This window comes from Bos taurus, chromosome 4 (assembly GCF_002263795.3).
Source record: "Bos taurus isolate L1 Dominette 01449 registration number 42190680 breed Hereford chromosome 4, ARS-UCD2.0, whole genome shotgun sequence".
NCBI classification, from domain to species: domain Eukaryota; kingdom Metazoa; phylum Chordata; class Mammalia; order Artiodactyla; family Bovidae; genus Bos; species Bos taurus.
The window spans coordinates 105652362-105674064 of record NC_037331.1 but is presented as its reverse complement, the minus strand read 5'-3'; the positions used below and the strand labels follow the sequence as shown (position 1 = coordinate 105674064).

The following is a 21703-nucleotide window of genomic DNA, read 5'->3' as shown; positions in this document are numbered from 1 at the left end:
ATATGAATGTGTGTGTGTGTGTTTCTGTGTATTATTTATTCTATGTGGGGGACAGTTTTATGGGGGCAAAGACCACAGGTAATAAGGACAGGCTTGAATCAGATTCCTTGATCTGAAAGTAATGACATAAGATGTGGACAACTCAGTTCCCCTCAGATGTATAAACAGGTAAAATAATTCTTACCTAGCATGATCTTTGGAAGCATTAAAACACAGCAGAGAAAGACATCTGGGAGAGTCTATCGGATCTATCTAGGCCTGACAGGCAGGCAGTCACCCTCACAGCCACTTCCTGAGCTGGGGCAGGAGTGTTTTTGTCCCAGAGGCACCTGATCATGCAGGGCTGTGTCTTGGCTGCTGGCACAGAGATACACGGCTGAGTCTGTCAGCTCCACGGAGCTCAAGTACAGCTCAGAGCGAAAGTACTAAACTGTTTTACTGAGAATCGATCCGGGAGCTGTGCTTCTCCCCTTAATTCCTGCCTGTAATACTCAACGAGGAACTTGGGGCCCAGGCCCAGGGCCTGTTGATACCAGGACACAGAGAGGTGTCCAGAGACAGGGGAGCATCTCAGGGTCCCTCGCTGTCCTCTTGCTTTAATCAGGTATCTCGGGGTTTGGGTGACTCCAGAATCCACAAGGCCTGTGGGGGAAGAAGACTGGGGCTGAGAAAGAACACAGGAGAGAACCCGATGGTGCCTTGGATTCAGGCAGGGTCAGGCCAGGAACACGGAATCCCCCCTGTGCCAAGGACCCACCTGCTGCCAGGAGACACAGAGCCACACAGCAGACGGGGCTGCAGCCCATGGCAGGAGGGCCAGATTTGGGAGGCGTCTCCTTGCTCAGAGCTCTGCTTCTCTGAGAGCTGGGGTTCTGGGCCTCCTTCCTCTGACTGGAGTTGAGGCAGTGACGTCACTGTTCTAATGTCACTGCCTCTGCTGGTTCCCAGGAATCTGACCTCTCATTCCAGGTCGCTGATACAGGAACCCTGCTCTGTCCTACAAAGTCTCTTAGATGACCTGTGAGGTGGACTGCTGGTCTAGGCAAGGCTGGGTTTATGATCGACGCCCTTCCCCATGACTCCTTCGCTTTTCTCTTCAGGCAGGTTTTGCTCTTTTCTGTTTCTCTTTCCTACCACCTCCCAGCTCCATACCCTTCACTTTTGCTGCAACCTCAGGGCTCCCTCAGCACAGCATAGTTGCACTTCATGGCTCCCAGCTGGGACAGCAAGCCTACAAACTAGTGCCTATCCTAGTAAGGCTTCTAGAGATAAAAATACCAAATAAAGCTTTCTCTTAAACCTCCTGGTCCTAGGCACTAGCTCTGCCTGCTTGCTCTGCCCTAGAAACTTGTGGAGTTTCTCAGCTGCACAGCATCCCCATGTGCTCTATGCGTGGAAATCAAGATTGTCTGCCCATTTTAATACTCGTGGGATGTGTTCATATTAGAAAATATTTCACTGTTTGCCGAAAGAACTGTGTCTTTGCTTGCTTTGTTTTTCTAAAGAACACACACACAATTAGAAACATAAACACACAAACCAGCCTGCCATAGCTGATTCATGATTTTGTATTTCAAGAGAAAAGAAATGTGCTCGTGCAGGAAATATTTAGTACTTTGACTTTTAGAAGATTGTGATGAGGGAGATGCTACAAACTTGGGTTAGCTTTTGTTGGTGGTGGTGTTCTTCAGTTGATAACTTGAATCCAACTCATTGAAACCCCATGCCATGCAGCATCCCAGGCTCCCCTGTTCTTCACTATCTCACACAGTTTGCTCAGATTCATGTCTGTTGAGTCGGTGATGCTATCTAACCACCTCTTGCTCTGCCACCCCCTTCTCCTCTTGATTTCAGTCTTTCCAGCATCAGGGTCTAGGCTATTTAGATGCTAAAGACAGGCAATGGTGGAGAATACATACACACACAGCTTGTCTCTCCTCCTCAGGGACGACCAAGGAATTTTGGATGATTAATAATTAACTGAGGTTGCATTCTCTTTGAGGACCCCAGAGGACCTACTCAAACACGCCCAGTTAGGGATCATTACAAGGTTCCCTGGGTGATGGGCAAGGACATGACCCAGATGAGGGAGGAGCATCAAGGCTGAAGTAGAGAAGAGTGGGAACGAGGGCCAGGAAGGTGGGAGAGAAAGGCCCACATCTGGGGAAGCTGGACAAGAGCAGAGACCACTCAAGAGCCACCCTGGGGGAGAGCCTTCCATAGTGACAGGCATGCGGTGCCCGGGGAGAGACAAGAGGGTCTAGATGTATCTGATTTCCCGACATCATTCCCTCCTGGAGGCCTCATGTTCAGACTGATGACTAGCAGTCAGAGCTGGGTAGCATCTTTAGGCTCTCATGGCAGCTAGAGTGAAAAGACAGAGAGTGAGGGTGGACACATGTCCACGAGGCCATGTTGTCAGGTCCGTGCCAGGAAGATCAAACATCGCTGGCTATGCTGCCAGTATGTGTCTGTGGGCTCCGAGTCTCCAGGTGCTAGGAGCCTGCAAGGGGCTCCCTGAGTTCCAGGCTGCAGGGCCCTCATCTGTTTTTTTGCATAGAAAGGAGGTGGCCGTGCAGCACCGTGGAGTAACTGCTGGCACAGAAGTACACAGATGTCTGGGAGTGGTTGGCAGACTCCAGCGTGAGAGGGAAGGCCTTTGTGCTTGGTCTGGAGACGCTGTAACCCTCGGGTATGTCTCCTTTAACCGTGTTGGGAGCAGCAACTGAGTAATGGATCAGCCTCAGCCCTTGTCCCAAGTCTTGTCGGTACCAGTACATGCAGTTATGATCCAGATCCTGAGTACATGTCAGTGTAGCCTTCTGTCCTGTCCTCACGACCTGGAATCTGGGGTCCTGAGTGACACCAGCATGGACCGCCCCTGTGGAGAAGGAGGATCGATGCTGTAGTCACAGCAGACAGGCTTAGTGCTGGCAGCCCCAAGGGGACCCTGCCCCCAGGACTCACCTGCCTGCAGGAGACAGAAGACCACACAGCCCAGGAGGCAGGGGCTCATGGCAGGGGCGGGACAGGCGGAAAGCCCTCTGGTCTGAGTGTTGATGAGAGGGGAGAGGGGCTCTCCAGGGAGGCCTTGCGAGATTTCACTGTCCCTGCCAGGCCCCACAGCCAACCTGTCACTCAGGGGCCACGCCTCTTCCCCCAGAGGCTCAAATCAGAAATGAACCTGACTGAACAGTTCAAAACAGAAACAACCCATCCAGATCAATGGACTTGAGCCTTATGACTTGTTGTATCCTTTCTATAAACAGTTTACAACTTTAAGTGTGTTGTATTCCAGAGATAATTCTTCATCCCTAAATATGTGAAGTTATATGCAGATTTCTAACTGCAGGGTTGGGGGTTACTCAGTGCTCCTAAACAGCACATTGTTCAAGAGTCAGCTACAATCCATGCATCAGTAAAGTTGATTTTAACATGCCTGAGGAGGGTTGTATGTTACATGCTCTGGCTGATTTCCTGCACTAAATCAACAGGCAGAATTATTTTCACCCCTGTGATTTCTAAAGGCCTCAGCTAGAGGCAAAATATGTACATCTCTATCTTTGCACCTAAGATATGGTGGAAGAGGCTGTCAGAGATTAGCAAAGGGAATCAAGAAATCCAGAGTCCTGTTATGTGCCAGGGACTTCTTGCTTACTAAATTCCTAGGCAAGCCTGGAAGTTGTTGGGATGACTAATTTAATGTGTCACCTTGACTAGGCCACAGATATTTAGTTCCACATTGTTCTGAATGTCCCTGTGAGGATGTCTTGGTGAGAGATAAATATGTGATAAGTTATCAATAGATTTTAAAATCAGATTAGATGAACATCTTTATTGGTAAGGCAGATGAACTTCCATAATGGAGTAGGTCTCATCCAATGAGATGAAGAAATGAACAGAACAAAAACCCTAAACCTCTCCTGGGTAGGAGAGAATTATCCAGCTGATGGCCTTCACTAGACTATCACTTCTTCCTGCCTAACAGCCTTTGAACTTAAACATCAGCTCTTCTTAGGTCTCTAATAACATGAGCCCAGCTTCTAGATCTTAGGCTTATCACTATTAACAACTATGTGGGTCAAATCCTTTAAAAGATATATATATATGTTTTATTGTTTTATGGGAGAATGATGCAATGGGGGCGAAGACCACAGTAACAAGGACAGACGTAAGTCTGATTCCTTGTTCTGATATTTATCTGATTCCTTGTTCTGATATTTATGAAGTATGAGATCTGAGCAACCCACTCCCTCTCAGATGTGTAAAGAGTTAAAATAATACTTATCTTGCATGATCTTTGGGAGCATTAAAACATATCAAGACATGAATATCTGGGAAAGGCTGTCTCCTCTACCAGGACTTAGGCCTGGCTGGCTGGCAGTTGACACTCTCACACCACTTTATGAGCTGGGGAAGGATGATTTTGTTCCAGAGGCACCTGATCATGCAGGGCTGTGTCTTGGCTGCTGGCACAGAGATGCACGGCTGAGTCTTTCAGCTCTAAGGAGCTCAAGCTCAGTTCAGAGCTAGAGTCACTGAACTGTTGACCTGAGCATCGTCCTGATAGATTTGTTTATCCTCTCACATTCTGTTGAAATACTGAACAAGGAACTGGGGGCCCTGGCCCAAGGCCTGTAGTACCAGTACAGAGAGAGGTGTCCAGAGTCAGGGGAACATCTCAGCGTCGCTTGCTGCTTTCTTGATTTGATCAGGTATTCGGGGTCTGGGTGATTTCAGAATCCACTAGGCCTGCCGGGAGGAGACAAGGAAGCTGAGGGCAGAGCACAGGGAAGCCTCCTGTGCAGCCCTCATCACCAGGCTTCTGTCTCAGGGACGCAAAGAAGTCTCAGAAGCTCCCACACTGTGTCCAGGTCTCACCTACTCCCAGAAACAAGAGGTCACACAGCAGAGGAGCCTGGAGCCCATGGCAGCATCAGGAACCCAAGACAGCTGCTGGCTGAGGCGGGTCTCCTGGGGTGAGTGGTATAAAGTGCTGACCCTCCTGCTCCCTGATTGGAGCATTTGCCTATGACATCACTGCTCTGTGCCTCTGCAGGCTGCCCTGTCCACTGTACTCCTTTCCAGGACAAAGGTGAGCCCTCTAAGCCCTTCCTGCCCTTCCAGTACCTGAGCAAGGGGTGAGTGTGAAGAGTGCACCATCCCCATGTCCCCAGTGAACACAGCATATTTTGTTGTCCTCTGCCAGCCCCTGCCTGACACGCAGCCGGGCACTCACCTGGCCGGCAATCACCAGGCAATCAGCTGACAATCACCCAGCCCTCACCAGCCACCCCAACCCCTCACCTCCACTTCCCTTGCAGCTCCTGGAGACCGTCTCCTGGGCACATCCTGATGATCCAGGCACATCCCCACTTTCCTGGGCAGCGAGGAGTCTGTCCTGGTTCCATATGTCCTGGAACCTCAGGACCTCAGGGAACTGAAACCTGCTTTCTCATTCAGGCATGTAGCCAAGGTTCCTTAAAGCTGCCCTCCCCACGGTGACTCTCCACCCCTTCCAGGACCCCCTGCTTACTGTGGGCCCACATCGCCTCCTAGTGGCCAATGGTCCACAGTCTCATGGATCTGTGCCTTCTGTCTAAAGCAAGAATGTAAATACCCCACACCGTGAACACACACACACACACACACACAACACACACTTGTTCTACTGTCTTCCCAAGCTGGCTGACTTAAGATTGATCTGCAAATTCCCTCTTAGCCTCTGGAGGTAAAAGCCTGTAGAAACCAACATTTCCATTAAGAAGAAAATAATTGCACTGACAGTAGAATGGAATCACAAGGTGGAATCACACAGACCTTCAATACAGACACTCTGCTGAGCTCAGGGGAATACAGCCTGGGACACTGCAATCCTTAGACCCCTCTGATTAATCAGATCCAGATATTTCTAGACTTTCTTTATAAATTATTACTAATTCTAGGTAATGGAGTTATATACAGAGATTATATATATTAACCCATTTAGTTCTAAAGTTATAAAACTTTTGAAATAAAAAAACCCAGCGGTCCACTACATTGGACGTTGATGTAGCTGGGCGTGATATGAGAGTGCACACTCAGTGTCACACTGCAAGCATGTGGCCCTGGGTTCCAAGGCTCCGGGTGTGAGAAGCCTGCAAGGGGCTCTCCGAATTTCAGCATGCAGGGCTTCCCTTATCTTTTTGCACAGAGAGGAGGTGGCCATGCAGCGCCGTGGATAACCACAGGTGCAGAAGTACACAGATGTCAGGGAGCAGTTGGCGGACTCCAGCGTGAGAGGGAAGTTCTCTGTGCTTGGTCTGGAGAATCTGTAGCCCTTGGGCACGGCTCCTTTCTCCATGGAGGGAGGGATAACTGAGTAATGGATCAGCCTCAGCCCGTTTCCTGGGTCTTGTCGGTACCAGTACATATAGCTAAAGCTGAGATCCTGAGTACATGTCAGTGTCGCGCTCTGTCCTCTCCTCACGACATGGAGTATGGGGTCCTTAGAGACACCAGCATGGACCGCCCCTGTGGAGAAGGACGACCCATGCTGCAGTCACAGCGGACCTGCTTAGTGCTGGCACCCCCGAAGGGGACCCTGCCCCCAGGACTAACCTGCCTGCAGGAGACAGAAGACCACACAGCCCAGGAGGCAAGGGCTCATGTCGGGGGTGGGGCAGGCGGAGGGCCCTCTGATGTGTGTGTGGATGAGAGGGGAGAGGGGCTCTCCAAGGAGTCCTTCTGAAGTGTCACTCTGCCTGCCAGGCCCCAGAGCCAACCTATCACTCAGGGCGCCACGCCCCTTCCCCAGAGGCTCAAATTATAAGTGAACCTGAGAGAGAAGTTCACAGCCCAGAGCCCCATCCAGATCAATGGACATAAGCTGTACAAGTTGATTAAACTCTTCTGTAAAACTGATTAAATTTTGTGTGTGTTCTAGTCCAGAGATAATTCACATTGACACATGTATTACTTCTATTTATCTGCATATATCTGTGGTTTAAATCTTGTGGAAATCCTTCTGGCTTCCTGTCGCCCCTGTTTAACTCATGTGTCCCAGTAGGACTTCAAGGTTCCCATTTCTGCATAACTGACCACAGTCCTGAGATTGTCCCTCCACCTACCATGTTTGTCCAGGTCTCTGGTCCCAAACTCACTGCAGGCTCATCAACATTTGAGAAATCTGTTTGGTCTATTTCTAATCGAGTCACTGACAGACGGTCCGCCAGCCAAATTGTGGGTGCAGCTTCTTCATGTTCCAGGAGGCCCTGCTTCCCATGTCGGTGCAGGGCAGGGAGCAAGCAGAGCCCCCTCAAGACTGGGACCCACCTCTCTTGGTGGAGAGAAGCTGGGCGCCCAGCACAGGGTGATGTATTGTCACAAAGGAATTCAGATGTAGGAGGGACATGGAGGGAGGTGCAGACATCAGGGCAATGAAAAATGTTCTGTTTTTATTTGAGACATTCCTCCCATGGGAATATCTCAGAAGCTCCCACATTGTGTCTAGGACTCACCTGCTCCCAAAAAGGGTCACACAGCAGAAGAACCTGGAGCCCATGTCAGCATCAGGAACCCAGGGCTACTGCTAGCTGGGGGCGAGGCTCCTGGGTTGAGAGGGTAAGTGCTGACCCTCCTGCTTCCCTGACTGGAGCATTTACCTATGACGTCACTGCTCTCTGTCTCTGCAGGCTGCCCTTGTCCACTGGACACCTTGGCAGGACCCAGGGCTGGCTCCTCTATGCCCTTCCCTGTCCCACACAGCCCCTCAGCAAAGGGTGGGTGTGAGGTGAGCACTGTCCCCATGTCCCCATATGCCCATAGCATGGGCTTTTTCTTCTCTTCCTGTCACTGCCTGACACTCATCACACAGCCCCTCACCAGCCACACTAATCCTCACCCTCTTCCCATGCTGCTCCTGGTGACGACCCCTGAACACATCCTGAGGCTCGAGGAACGTCCCCACTTCCCCTGGGCAGTGAGGAGTCTGTGCTGGGTCCATGTGTCTGGACCACTCAGGGAGCTCAAACCTGCTCCCTGATGCAGGCATGTAGCCAAGGTTCCCCTAAGCTGCCCTCCTCCAGGGTGACTCTCAACCCCTCCCAGCACACCCTGCTCACCATGGGCCCACAGTGCCTCCTAGTGGCCCATGGTCTCATGGATCTGTGCCTTCCATCTAAAACAAGAATACAAATTCCCCACACTCCACACTTTCACACTTTCAACCCCTACACACACACCACACACACACCCTTCATATGCTGCTTCCCAGCATGGCTGATTAGGGTTGTTCTTCAAGTCTAGTCTTAGCCTGTGGAGGTAAAACACTGTATGATCAGACATTTCTACTAAGAAGGCAGGAATTCCTGCACCACTCCAGTGGACAATAGTCAGCTAAAATGGGAGTAATGCTGCTGCTGAGTCGCTTCAGTCGTGTCCGACTCTGTGCGACCCCATAGACGGCACCCATCAGGCTCCTCCGTCCCTGGGATTCTCCAGGCAAGAGTACTGAAGTGGGTTGCCAGCGCCTTCTCGAAAAATGGAGTAATTTGGGCAATACAAATAAGCGCTCCATGATCTCAAATGAAGCCAGCCTGGACACCTGTATTCCAGACCTCCTTTTGATAAGCAGATCCATACATTTCCAGATTTCATATTTAAATTTAGCATTACCCAATTCTAGCAGGTGCATTTTATGAAGAGGTTTTAGGTGTATTAACATATTTATTTTCCTATGAACTTGTAAAAATCTTGATATAATAAGATACCATGAAGGAAATATTTTGACTTTGAGACGATATCTCTGAGGGAAATGGTAGAAATCCTGGTCCAGGATAATTGAGATGCTAAGAAGAGAGGCAGGAAGGGAGAAAAACACACCACCCAGCCTGTCTCTCCTCCTGGGAATGGACTCCCAAGGGACTTCGAGCTGGTTTCCAATTAACTGAGGTTGTTTTTCTCTCTGATGACCCAGAGCTTGCTCAAACATCGGCCCACTTACACGTGGTTACAAAGCTCCCTGTGTCAGGAAGGGACATGACCCAGATGAGGGCAGAGCAGTGTGTCTGGAGCAGAGAGGGCAGGGGAGCTGAGGCCAATGCAGTAAGGGAGGAAAGACCCGCCTCTCTGGTGGGCAAGAGCAGGGAGCACTTTGAGAGCTAGCTGTGGGGAGAAACTTCCAGACAGACAGCAATGAGGTGCTGGGAGAGACAAGAGGGTCTAGATATATCTGATTTACTAATATTTTCTTCCCTTCTGGAGGTCTTTAGCTGATGAGGAAGAGTCAGAACTAGGATCAGAACTGGATGCAGTCCGAACTGCATCCAGGGAGAATGCAAGGAAAGACAGAGAGTGAGGGTGGACACATGTCCACGAGGCCATGTTGTCAGGTCCGTTGCCAGGAAGATCAAACATCGCTGGCTATGCTGCCAGTAGTGTCTGTGGGCTCCGAGTCTCCAGTTGCTAGGAGCCTGCAAGGGGCTCCCTGAGTTCCAGGCTGCAGGGCCCTCATCTGTTTTTTTGCATAGAAAGGAGGTGGCCGTGCAGCACCGTGGAGTAACTGCTGGCACAGAAGTACACAGATGTCTGGGAGTGGTTTGGCAGACTCCCAGCGTGAGAGGGAAGGCCTTTTGTGCTTGGTCTGGAGACGCTGTAACCCTCGGGTATGTCTTCCTTTAACCGTGTTGGGAGCAGCAACTGAGTAATGGATCAGCCTCAGCCCTTGTCCAAGTCTTGTCGGTACCAGTACATGCAGTTATGATCCAGTCCTGAGTTACATTGTCAGTGTAGCCTTCTGTCCCTGTCCTCACGACCTGGAATCTGGGGTCCTGAGTGACACCAAGCATGGACCGCCCCTGTGGAGAAGGAGGATCGATGCTGTAAGTCACAGCAGACAGGCTTAGTGCTGGCAGCCCCAAGGGGACCCTGCCCCCAGGACTCACCTGCCTGCAGGAGACAGAAGACCACACAGCCCAGGAGGCAGGGGCTCATGGCAGGGGCGGGACAGGCGGAAAGCCCTCTGGTCTGAGTGTTGATGAGGAGGGGAGAGGGGCTCTCCAGGGAGGCCTTGCGAGATTTCACTGTCCCTGCCAGGCCCCACAGCCAACCTGTCACTCAGGGGCCACGCCTCTTCCCCCAGAGGCTCAAATCAGAAATGAACCTGACTGAACAGTTCAAAACAGAAACAACCCATCCAGATCAATGGACTTGAGCCTTATGACTTGTTGTATCCTTTCTATAAACAGTTTACAACTTTAAGTGTGTTGTATTCCAGAGATAATTCTTCATCCCTAAATATGTGAAGTTATATGCAGATTTCTAACTGCAGGGTTGGGGGTTACTCAGTGCTCCTAACAGCACATTGTTCAAGAGTCAGCTACAATCCATGCATCAGTAAAGTTGATTTTAACATGCCTGAGGAGGGTTGTATGTTACATGCTCTGGCTGATTTCCTGCACTAAATCAACAGGCAGAATTATTTTCACCCCTGTGATTTCTAAAGGCCTCAGCTAGAGGCAAAATATGTACATCTCTATCTTTGCACCTAAGATATGGTGGAAGAGGCTGTCAGAGATTAGCAAAGGGAATCAAGAAATCCAGAGTCCTGTTATGTGCCAGGGACTTCTTGCTTACTAAATTCCTAGGCAAGCCTGGAAGTTGTTGGGATGACTAATTTAATGTGTCACCTTGACTAGGCCACAGATATTTAGTTCCACATTGTTCTGAATGTCCCTGTGAGGATGTCTTGGTGAGAGATAAATATGTGATAAGTTATCAATAGATTTTAAAATCAGATTAGATGAACATCTTTATTGGTAAGGCAGATGAACTTCCATAATGGAGTAGGTCTCATCCAATGAGATGAAGAAATGAACAGAACAAAAACCCTAAACCTCTCCTGGGTAGGAGAGAATTATCCAGCTGATGGCCTTCACTAGACTATCACTTCTTCCTGCCTAACAGCCTTTGAACTTAAACATCAGCTCTTCTTAGGTCTCTAATAACATGAGCCCAGCTTCTAGATCTTAGGCTTATCACTATTAACAACTATGTGGGTCAAATCCTTTAAAAGATATATATATATGTTTTATTGTTTTATGGGAGAATGATGCAATGGGGGCGAAGACCACAGTAACAAGGACAGACGTAAGTCTGATTCCTTGTTCTGATATTTATCTGATTCCTTGTTCTGATATTTATGAAGTATGAGATCTGAGCAACCCACTCCCTCTCAGATGTGTAAAGAGTTAAATAATACTTATCTTGCATGATCTTTGGGAGCATTAAAACATATCAAGACATGAATATCTGGGAAAGGCTGTCTCCTCTACCAGGACTTAGGCCTGGCTGGCTGGCAGTTGACACTCTCACACCACTTTATGAGCTGGGGAAGGATGATTTGTTCCAGAGGCACCTGATCATGCAGGGCTGTGTCTTGGCTGCTGGCACAGAGATGCACGGCTGAGTCTTTCAGCTCTAAGGAGCTCAAGCTCAGTTCAGAGCTAGAGTCACTGAACTGTTGACCTGAGCATCGTCCTGATAGATTTGTTTATCCTCTCACATTCTGTTGAAATACTGAACAAGGAACTGGGGGCCCTGGCCCAAGGCCTGTAGTACCAGTACAGAGAGAGGTGTCCAGAGTCAGGGGAACATCTCAGCGTCGCTTGCTGCTTTCTTGATTTGATCAGGTATTCGGGGTCTGGGTGATTTCAGAATCCACTAGGCCTGCCGGGAGGAGACAAGGAAGCTGAGGGCAGAGCACAGGGAAGCCTCCTGTGCAGCCCTCATCACCAGGCTTCTGTCTCAGGGACGCAAAGAAGTCTCAGAAGCTCCCACACTGTGTCCAGGTCTCACCTACTCCCAGAAACAAGAGGTCACACAGCAGAGGAGCCTGGAGCCCATGGCAGCATCAGGAACCCAAGACAGCTGCTGGCTGAGGCGGGTCTCCTGGGGTGAGTGGTATAAAGTGCTGACCCTCCTGCTCCCTGATTGGAGCATTTGCCTATGACATCACTGCTCTGTGCCTCTGCAGGCTGCCCTGTCCACTGTACTCCTTTCCAGGACAAAGGTGAGCCCTCTAAGCCCTTCCTGCCCTTCCAGTACCTGAGCAAGGGGTGAGTGTGAAGAGTGCACCATCCCCATGTCCCCAGTGAACACAGCATATTTTGTTGTCCTCTGCCAGCCCCTGCCTGACACGCAGCCGGGCACTCACCTGGCCGGCAATCACCAGGCAATCAGCTGACAATCACCCAGCCCTCACCAGCCACCCCAACCCCTCACCTCCACTTCCCTTGCAGCTCCTGGAGACCGTCTCCTGGGCACATCCTGATGATCCAGGCACATCCCCACTTTCCTGGGCAGCGAGGAGTCTGTCCTGGTTCCATATGTCCTGGAACCTCAGGACCTCAGGGAACTGAAACCTGCTTTCTCATTCAGGCATGTAGCCAAGGTTCCTTAAAGCTGCCCTCCCCACGGTGACTCTCCACCCCTTCCAGGACCCCCTGCTTACTGTGGGCCCACATCGCCTCCTAGTGGCCAATGGTCCACAGTCTCATGGATCTGTGCCTTCTGTCTAAAGCAAGAATGTAAATACCCCACACCGTGAACACACACACACACACACACACAACACACACTTGTTCTACTGTCTTCCCAAGCTGGCTGACTTAAGATTGATCTGCAAATTCCCTCTTAGCCTCTGGAGGTAAAAGCCTGTAGAAACCAACATTTCCATTAAGAAGAAAATAATTGCACTGACAGTAGAATGGAATCACAAGGTGGAATCACACAGACCTTCAATACAGACACTCTGCTGAGCTCAGGGGAATACAGCCTGGGACACTGCAATCCTTAGACCCCTCTGATTAATCAGATCCAGATATTTCTAGACTTTCTTTATAAATTATTACTAATTCTAGGTAATGGAGTTATATACAGAGATTATATATATTAACCCATTTAGTTCTAAAGTTATAAAACTTTGAAATAAAAAAACCCAGCGGTCCACTACATTGGACGTTGATGTAGCTGGGCGTGATATGAGAGTGCACACTCAGTGTCACACTGCAAGCATGTGGCCCTGGGTTCCAAGGCTCCGGGTGTGAGAAGCCTGCAAGGGGCTCTCCGAATTTCAGCATGCAGGGCTTCCCTTATCTTTTTGCACAGAGAGGAGGTGGCCATGCAGCGCCGTGGATAACCACAGGTGCAGAAGTACACAGATGTCAGGGAGCAGTTGGCGGACTCCAGCGTGAGAGGGAAGTTCTCTGTGCTTGGTCTGGAGAATCTGTAGCCCTTGGGCACGGCTCCTTTCTCCATGGAGGGAGGGATAACTGAGTAATGGATCAGCCTCAGCCCGTTTCCTGGGTCTTGTCGGTACCAGTACATATAGCTAAAGCTGAGATCCTGAGTACATGTCAGTGTCGCGCTCTGTCCTCTCCTCACGACATGGAGTATGGGGTCCTTAGAGACACCAGCATGGACCGCCCCTGTGGAGAAGGACGACCCATGCTGCAGTCACAGCGGACCTGCTTAGTGCTGGCACCCCCGAAGGGGACCCTGCCCCCAGGACTAACCTGCCTGCAGGAGACAGAAGACCACACAGCCCAGGAGGCAAGGGCTCATGTCGGGGGTGGGGCAGGCGGAGGGCCCTCTGATGTGTGTGTGGATGAGAGGGGAGAGGGGCTCTCCAAGGAGTCCTTCTGAAGTGTCACTCTGCCTGCCAGGCCCCAGAGCCAACCTATCACTCAGGGCGCCACGCCCCTTCCCCAGAGGCTCAAATTATAAGTGAACCTGAGAGAGAAGTTCACAGCCCAGAGCCCCATCCAGATCAATGGACATAAGCTGTACAAGTTGATTAAACTCTTCTGTAAAACTGATTAAATTTTGTGTGTGTTCTAGTCCAGAGATAATTCACATTGACACATGTATTACTTCTATTTATCTGCATATATCTGTGGTTTAAATCTTGTGGAAATCCTTCTGGCTTCCTGTCGCCCTGTTTAACTCATGTGTCCCAGTAGGACTTCAAGGTTCCATTTCTGCATAACTGACCACAGTCCTGAGATTGTCCCTCCACCTACCATGTTTGTCCAGGTCTCTGGTCCCAAACTCACTGCAGGCTCATCAACATTTGAGAAATCTGTTTGGTCTATTTCTAATCGAGTCACTGACAGACGGTCCGCCAGCCAAATGTGGGTGCAGCTTCTTCATGTTCCAGGAGGCCCTGCTTCCCATGTCGGTGCAGGGCAGGGAGCAAGCAGAGCCCCCTCAAGACTGGGACCCACCTCTCTTGGTGGAGAGAAGCTGGGCGCCCAGCACAGGGTGATGTATTGTCACAAAGGAATTCAGATGTAGGAGGGACATGGAGGGAGGTGCAGACATCAGGGCAAATGAAAAATGTTCTGTTTTTATTTGAGACATTCCTCCCATGGGAATATCTCAGAAGCTCCCACATTGTGTCTAGGACTCACCTGCTCCCAAAAAGGGTCACACAGCAGAAGAACCTGGAGCCCATGTCAGCATCAGGAACCCAGGGCTACTGCTAGCTGGGGGCGAGGCTCCTGGGTTGAGAGGGTAAGTGCTGACCCTCCTGCTTCCCTGACTGGAGCATTTACCTATGACGTCACTGCTCTCTGTCTCTGCAGGCTGCCCTTGTCCACTGGACACCTTGGCAGGACCCAGGGCTGGCTCCTCTATGCCCTTCCCTGTCCCACACAGCCCCTCAGCAAAGGGTGGGTGTGAGGTGAGCACTGTCCCCATGTCCCCATATGCCCATAGCATGGCTTTTTCTTCTCTTCCTGTCACTGCCTGACACTCATCACACAGCCCTCACCAGCCACACTAATCCCTCACCCTCTTCCCATGCTGCTCCTGGTGACGACCCCTGAACACATCCTGAGGCTCGAGGAACGTCCCCACTCCCCTGGGCAGTGAGGAGTCTGTGCTGGGTCCATGTGTCTGGACCACTCAGGGAGCTCAAACCTGCTCCCTGATGCAGGCATGTAGCCAAGGTTCCCCTAAGCTGCCCTCTCCAGGGTGACTCTCAACCCCTCCCAGCACACCCTGCTCACCATGGGCCCACAGTGCCTCCTAGTGGCCCATGGTCTCATGGATCTGTGCCTTCCATCTAAAACAAGAATACAAATTCCCCACACTCCACACTTTCACACTTTCAACCCCTACACACACACACACACACACCCTTCATATGCTGCCTTCCCAGCATGGCTGAATTAGGGTTGTTCTTCAAGTCTAGTCTTAGCCTGTGGAGGTAAAACACTGTATGATCAGACATTTCTACTAAGAAGGCAGGAATTCCTGCACCACTCCAGTGACAATAGTCAGCTAAAATGGAGTAATGCTGCTGCTGAGTCGCTTCAGTCGTGTCCGACTCTGTGCGACCCCATAGACGGCACCCATCAGGCTCCTCCGTCCCTGGGATTCTCCAGGCAAGAGTACTGAAGTGGGTTGCCAGCGCCTTCTCGAAAAATGGAGTAATTTGGGCAATACAAATAAGCGCTCCATGATCTCAAATGAAGCCAGCCTGGACACCTGTATTCCAGACCTCCTTTTGATTAAGCAGATCCATACATTTCCAGATTTCATATTTAAATTTAGCATTACCCAATTCTAGCAGGTGCATTTTATGAAGAGGTTTTAGGTGTATTAACATATTTATTTCCTATGAACTTGTAAAATCTTGATATAATAAGATACCATGAAGGAAATATTTTGACTTTGAGACGATATCTCTGAGGGAAATGGTAGAAATCTGGTCCAGGATAATTGAGATGCTAAGAAAGAGAGGCAGGAAGGGAGAAAACACACACCCAGCCTGTCTCTCCTCCTGGGAATGGACTCCCAAGGGACTTCGGCTGGTTTCCAATTAACTGAGGTTGTTTTCTCTCTGATGACCCCAAGAGCTTGCTCAAACACGCCCACTTACACGTGGTTACAAAGCTCCCTGTGTCAGGAAGGGACATGACCCAGATGAGGGCAGAGCAGTGTGTCTGGAGCAGAGAGGGCAGGGGAGCTGAGGCCAATGCAGTAAGGGAGGAAAGACCCGCCTCTCTGGTGGGCAAGAGCAGGGAGCACTTGAGAGCTAGGCTGTGGGAGAAACTTCCAGACAGACAGCAATGAGGTGCTGGGAGAGACAAGAGGGTCTAGATATATCTGATTTACTAATATTCTTCCCTTCTGGAGGTCTTAAGCTGATGAGGAAGAGTCAGAACTAGTCAGAACTGGATGCAGTCCGAACTGCATCCAGGGAGAATGCAAAGGAAAGACAGAGACTGATGGTGGACATGTGTCCCCGAGTCCCTGGGGTCAGATCCAGGCCTGTTCATATCACACATCCGGGGTCACAGTGCTGGCATGTGCTCCCAGGGCTCTGACGCCCCTGGTGCTAGGAGCCTACACGTGGGACTCTGTCTTTTTGCACAGAGAGCAGGTGGCCGTGCAGCGCCATGGAGTAACTGCTGGCACAGAAGTACACAGATGTTTGGGAGGGGTTGGCAGACTCCAGTGTGAGAGGAAAATTCTCTTTCCTTGATCTGGACACCGTGTACCCGTCGGGCATGTCTCCTTTCTCCATGCTGGGAGGCCCAGCTGAGTAATGGATTAGCCTCAGCCCGTGTCCTGGGTCTTGTCGGTACCAGTACATAGAGTTATGATCCAGATCCTGAGTACATGTTAGTGTCGTGCTCTGTCCTCTCCTCACGACCTGGTATCTGGGGTCCTGAGAGACACCAGCATAGACCGCCCCTGTGGAGAAGGAGGACCGATGCTGCAGTCACAGTGGACAAGCTTAGTGCCGGCACCCTGAAGGGGACCCTGCCCCCCAGGACTCACCTGCCTGCAGGAGACAGAAGACCACACAGCCCAGGAGGCAGGGGCTCATGGCGGGGGCGGGGCAGGCGGAGGGCCCTCTGCTCTGAGTGTGGATGAGAGGGAGAGGCGCGCTCCAGAGGGGTTCTCTCTGAGAGGTCACTGCCCCTGCCATACCCCAGAGCTAACCTGTCACTCAGGGGGCCACGCCTCTTCCCCCAGAGGCTCAAATCAGAAATGAACCTAAGTGAACAGTTCACATATGATCAACCTAGGCAGCATATGAAAAAGCAGAGACATTACTTTACCAACAAAGTTCCGTCTAGTCAAAGCTATGGTTTCTCCAGTAGTCATGTATGGATGTGAGAGTTGGACTATACAAAGAATTGATGCTTTTGAATTGTGGTGTTTGAGAAGACTCCTGAGAGTCACTTGGACTGTAAGGAGATCCACGCAGTCCATCCTAAAGGAAATCACTCCTGAATATTCATTGGAAGGGCTGATGCTGAAGCTCAAACTCCAACATTTTGGCCACCTGATGGGAAGAACTGACGCATTTGAAAAGACCCTGATGCTGGGCCAGATTGAAGGCAGGAGGAGAAGGGGATGACAGAGGATGAAATGTTTGGATGGCATCACCATCTCAATGGATATGCGTTTGGATAAACTCTGGGAGTTGGTGATGGACAGGGAGGCTGGAGTGCTCAGGTCCAGGGTTCGCACAGAGTCAGACCAGACTGACTGGAAACTTGATTCTTCCATGGGTATTTAGCTTTATTTTTCTGGATGCTCCTAAGGGGGTGTTTTTGGAAAAGTTAACGTGTGAATAGGTATATTTTAATAATAGAATAGATTAATATTTTATTTCATAAACAGATGACCTTCCATAATGTTGGTGGGCTTCATGAAACTAGGTGAAGAGATGAATAGATGAAAACACCGATCCTCCCCCAAGTAAGAGATTATTGTAAGCTGATGGCCTTCACACTTGACCGTTAGTTCTTCTGCTTTTGGACTTAAACATCAGCTCCCCCTCAGTCTCCAGTAGCACCAGACCCGCTTGCAGCTTTTGGACTTACCAGTCTTAACAACTATGTGAGCCGATTGCTTTAAAATACGTATGTGAGTATGTGTGTGTATGTGTGCGTGTGTGTGTGTGTTATTTATTCTTTGTGGTGGACAGTTTTATGGGGGCAAAGACCACAAGTGATGAGGACAGACTTGAGACAAATTCCTTGCTCTATAAGGAATGACATACAAGATCTGGGCAAGTCAGTTCCCCTCATGTATAAACAGGTAAAATAATTCTTACCTAGCATGATCTTTGGAAGCATAAAAACACAGCAGAGGAAGACATCTGGGAGAGTCTATCGGATCTATCTAGGCCTGACAGGCAGGCAGTCACCCTCACAGCCACTTCCTGAGCTGGGGCAGGAGTGTTTTTGTCCCAGAGGCAACTGATCATGCAGGGCTGTGTCTTGGCTGCTGGCACAGAGATACACGGCTGAGTCCCTCAGCACCAAGGAGCTCAAGTTCAGCTCAGAGTGAAAGTCACTAAACTGTTTTCCTGAGAATCGATCCGGGAGCTGTGCTTCTCCCCTTACTTCCTGCCTGTAATACTGAATGAGGAACTCGGGGCTCTGGCCCAGGGCCTGTTGGTACCAGGACACGGAGAGGTGTCTGGAGACAGGGGAGCATCCCAGGGTCCCTCGCTGTCCTCTTGCTTTAATCAGGTATCTCGGGGTTTGGGTGACTCCAGAATCCACAAGGCCTGTGGGGGAAGAAGACTGGGGCTGAGAAAGAACGTGGGAAAGAACCCGATGGTGCCTTGGATTCAGGCAAAGTCAGACCAGGAACACAGATTCCCCGCTGTGCCAAGGACCAACCTGCTGCCAGGAGACACAGAGCCACACAGCAGACGGGGCTGCAGCCCATGGCAGGAGGGCCAGAGCTGGGAGGCGTCTCCTTGCTCAGAGCTCTGCTTCTCTGAGAGCTGGGGTTCTGGGCCTCCTTCCTCTGATTCCAGGTGAGGAACTGACGTCACTGCTCTGATGTCACTGCCTCTGCTGGTTCCCAGGAATCTGACCTCTCATTCCAGGTCGCTAATCCAGGAACCCTGCTCTCTCCTACAAAGTCTCTTAGATGACGTGTGAGCTGGACTGCTGGTCTAGGCGAGGCTGGGTTTATGCTCAATGCCCTTCCCCATGTCTCCTTTGCTTTTCTCTTTAGGCAGTTTTTTTCTCTTTCCTACCACCTCCCAGCTCCATACCCTTCACTTTTACTGCAACCTCAGGGCTCCCTCAGCACTTCATGGCTGAGGGAACTCATGGCTCCCAGCTGGGACTGCAAGCCTGCAAATTAGTGCCTATCCTAGTAAGGCTTCTAGAGATAAGAACACCAAATAAAGCTTTCTCTTAAGCCTCCTGGTCCCAGGCACTAGCTCTGTCTGCTTGCTCTGCCCCAGAAACTTCTGGAGTACGGCAGTTCCATAGCATCCCCATGTGGCCTATGCATGGAAACCAAGATTGTCTGCCCAGATTTAATAGTCATGGGATGTGTTCATATCAGAAAATATTTCACTGTTTGCCGAAAGAACTGTGTCTTTGTTTGCTTTGTTTTTCTAAAAAACACACACAAGATTAGAAGCACAAACACATAAACCAGCCTGCCATGGCTGATTTATACTTTTGTATTTCAAGAGAAAAGAAATGTGCTCATGCAGGAAATATTTAATACTTGACTTTTCAAAGATTTTGATGAGAGAGATGCTACAAACTTGGGTTAGTTTTTGTCGGTGGTGTTGTGGTTCAGTTGCTAACTCAAGTCCAACTCATTGAAACCCCATGCATTGCAACGTACCAAGCTCCCTTGTTCTTCACTCTCTCCCACAGTTTGCTCAAATTCATGTCTGTTGAGTTGGTGATGGTATATAACCACCTCTTTCTCTGCCACCCCCTTCTCATTTGATTTCAGTCTCTCCCAGCATCAGGGTCTAGGCTATTTAGATGCTAAAGACAGGCAATGGTGGAGAATACATACACACACAGCTTGTCTCTCCTCCTCAGGGACGACCAAGGAATTTTGGATGATTAATAATTAACTGAGGTTGCATTCTCTTTGAGGACCCCAAAGGACCTACTCAAACACGCCCACTTAGAGATCATTAGAAGGTGATGGGCAAGGACATGACCAGATGAGGGAGGAGCAGGGTGGGAACGAGGGCCAGGAAGGTGGGAGAGAAAGGCCCACATCTGGGGAAGTTGGACAAGAGCAGAGACCACTCAAGGGCCAGCCTTGGGGAGAACCTTCCATAGTGACAGGCATGCGGTGCCCGGGGAGAGACAAGAGGGTCTAGATGTATCTGATTTCCCTACATCATTCCCTCCTGGAGGCCTCATGTTCAGACTGATGACTAGCAGTCAGAGCTGAGAAGCATCTTTAGGCTCACGTGGCAGCTAGAGTGAAAAGACAGAGAGTGAGGGTGGACACATGTCCACGAGGCCCTGTTGTCAGGTCCGTGCCAGGAAGATCAAACATCGCTGGCTATGCTGCCAGTATGTGTCTGTGGGCTCCGAGTGTCCAGGTGCTAGGAGCCTGCAAGGGGCTCCCCAGGATCCAGGCTGCAGGGCCCTCATCTGCTTTTTTGCATAGAAAGGAGGTGGCCGTGCAGCACCGTGGAGTAACTGCTGGCACAGAAGTACACAGATGTCTGGGAGCGGTTGGCAGACTTCAGTGTGAGAGGAAAGTTCTCTGTGTTTGATCTGGAGACACTGTACCCGTCGGGCACGTCTCCTGGCTCGCTAGAGCGCACACCAGCTGAGTAATAGATCAGCCTCAGCCCGTGTCCCAGGTCTTGTCGGTACCAGTACATGCGGTCATGACCCAGATCCTGAGTACATTTCAGTGTCGCGCTCTGTCCTCTCCTCACGACCTGGAATCTGGGGTCCTGAGTGACTCCAGCATGGACTGCCCCTGTGGAGAAGGAGGACCGATGCTGCAGTCACAGCAGACAGGCTTAGTGCTGGCACCCCGAAGGGGACCCTGCCCCCCAGGACTCACCTGTCTGCAGGAGACAGAAGACCACACAGCCCAGGAGGCAGGGGCTCATGGCGGGGGCGGGGCAGGCAGAGGGCCCTCTGGTGTGTGTGTGGATGAGAGGGGAGAGGGGCGCTCCAGGGAGGCCTTCTGAGATGTCACTGTCCCTGCCAGGCCCTGGAGCCAATCTGTCACTCAGTGCACCACACCCCTTCCCCCAGAGAAGCAAATCAGAAATGAACCTGAGAGATAAGTTCATAACCCGGACACCCATCCAGATAACGGACAAAAGCCTCACACATTGCTGTAACCTTTCTGTATGTGTTAAAGCTTTTTTCCATAAATGTTAAAGTGATTAAACGATTTGTATGTTCTAGTCCAGAGATAAATCTTCATTAACGTGTATATTACTTGTATTTATCTACATATTTCTGGAGTTTTGAATCCTGGGGAATCCTTCTGGTGTCCTGCTGCCCTTTATGATATGTGTCCCAAGAGCACTTCAAGAGGGAGAAGGCAGTGGCACCACAATCCAGTGTTCTTGCCTGGCAAATCCCAGAGATGGGGGAGCCTGGTGGGCTGCCGTCTATGGGGTCACACAGAGTTGGACACGACAGAAGCGACTTAGCAGCAGCAGCAGCAGTACTTCAAGGCTCCATTTCTGCAACATTGACCGCAGTCCTGAGACTGTCCCTCCACCTACCATGCTTCTCCAAGTTTCTGCTCCCAACCTCATCACAGGCTCATCAACATTTGAGGAATTTGTTTGGTCTGCTTCTAATCAATTCAGTGACAGACGGTCCACCAGTCAAATGCAGGTACAGCTCCCTCATGTTCAAGGCAGCCCGTGATTCCCGTGTTG

General features: G+C 50.4%; 1 protein-coding gene, 1 pseudogene and 1 gene segment (V, D, J or C); all 3 read right to left on the bottom strand.

The window, feature by feature from the left end:
- The window catches only part of LOC100300510 (T cell receptor beta constant 1), a gene marked incomplete in the record, with an annotated part of 535695 nt that overhangs the window by 433588 nt on the left and 80404 nt on the right, over nt 1–21703 (bottom strand).
- Nucleotides 27–837, bottom strand: LOC112446434 (T cell receptor beta variable 5-5-like; annotated as a pseudogene). The gene is made up of 2 exons (XR_003034430.2): nt 758–837; nt 27–642 (listed from the first exon to the last, which is right to left on the bottom strand). The product of XR_003034430.2 is annotated as a T cell receptor beta variable 5-5-like (transcript).
- LOC132345140 (T cell receptor beta variable 6-4-like) lies at nt 19354–21341 on the bottom strand. The segment is given in 2 exon segments: nt 19354–20778; nt 20866–21341. Coding segments are annotated over 2 exon segments (591 nt in total).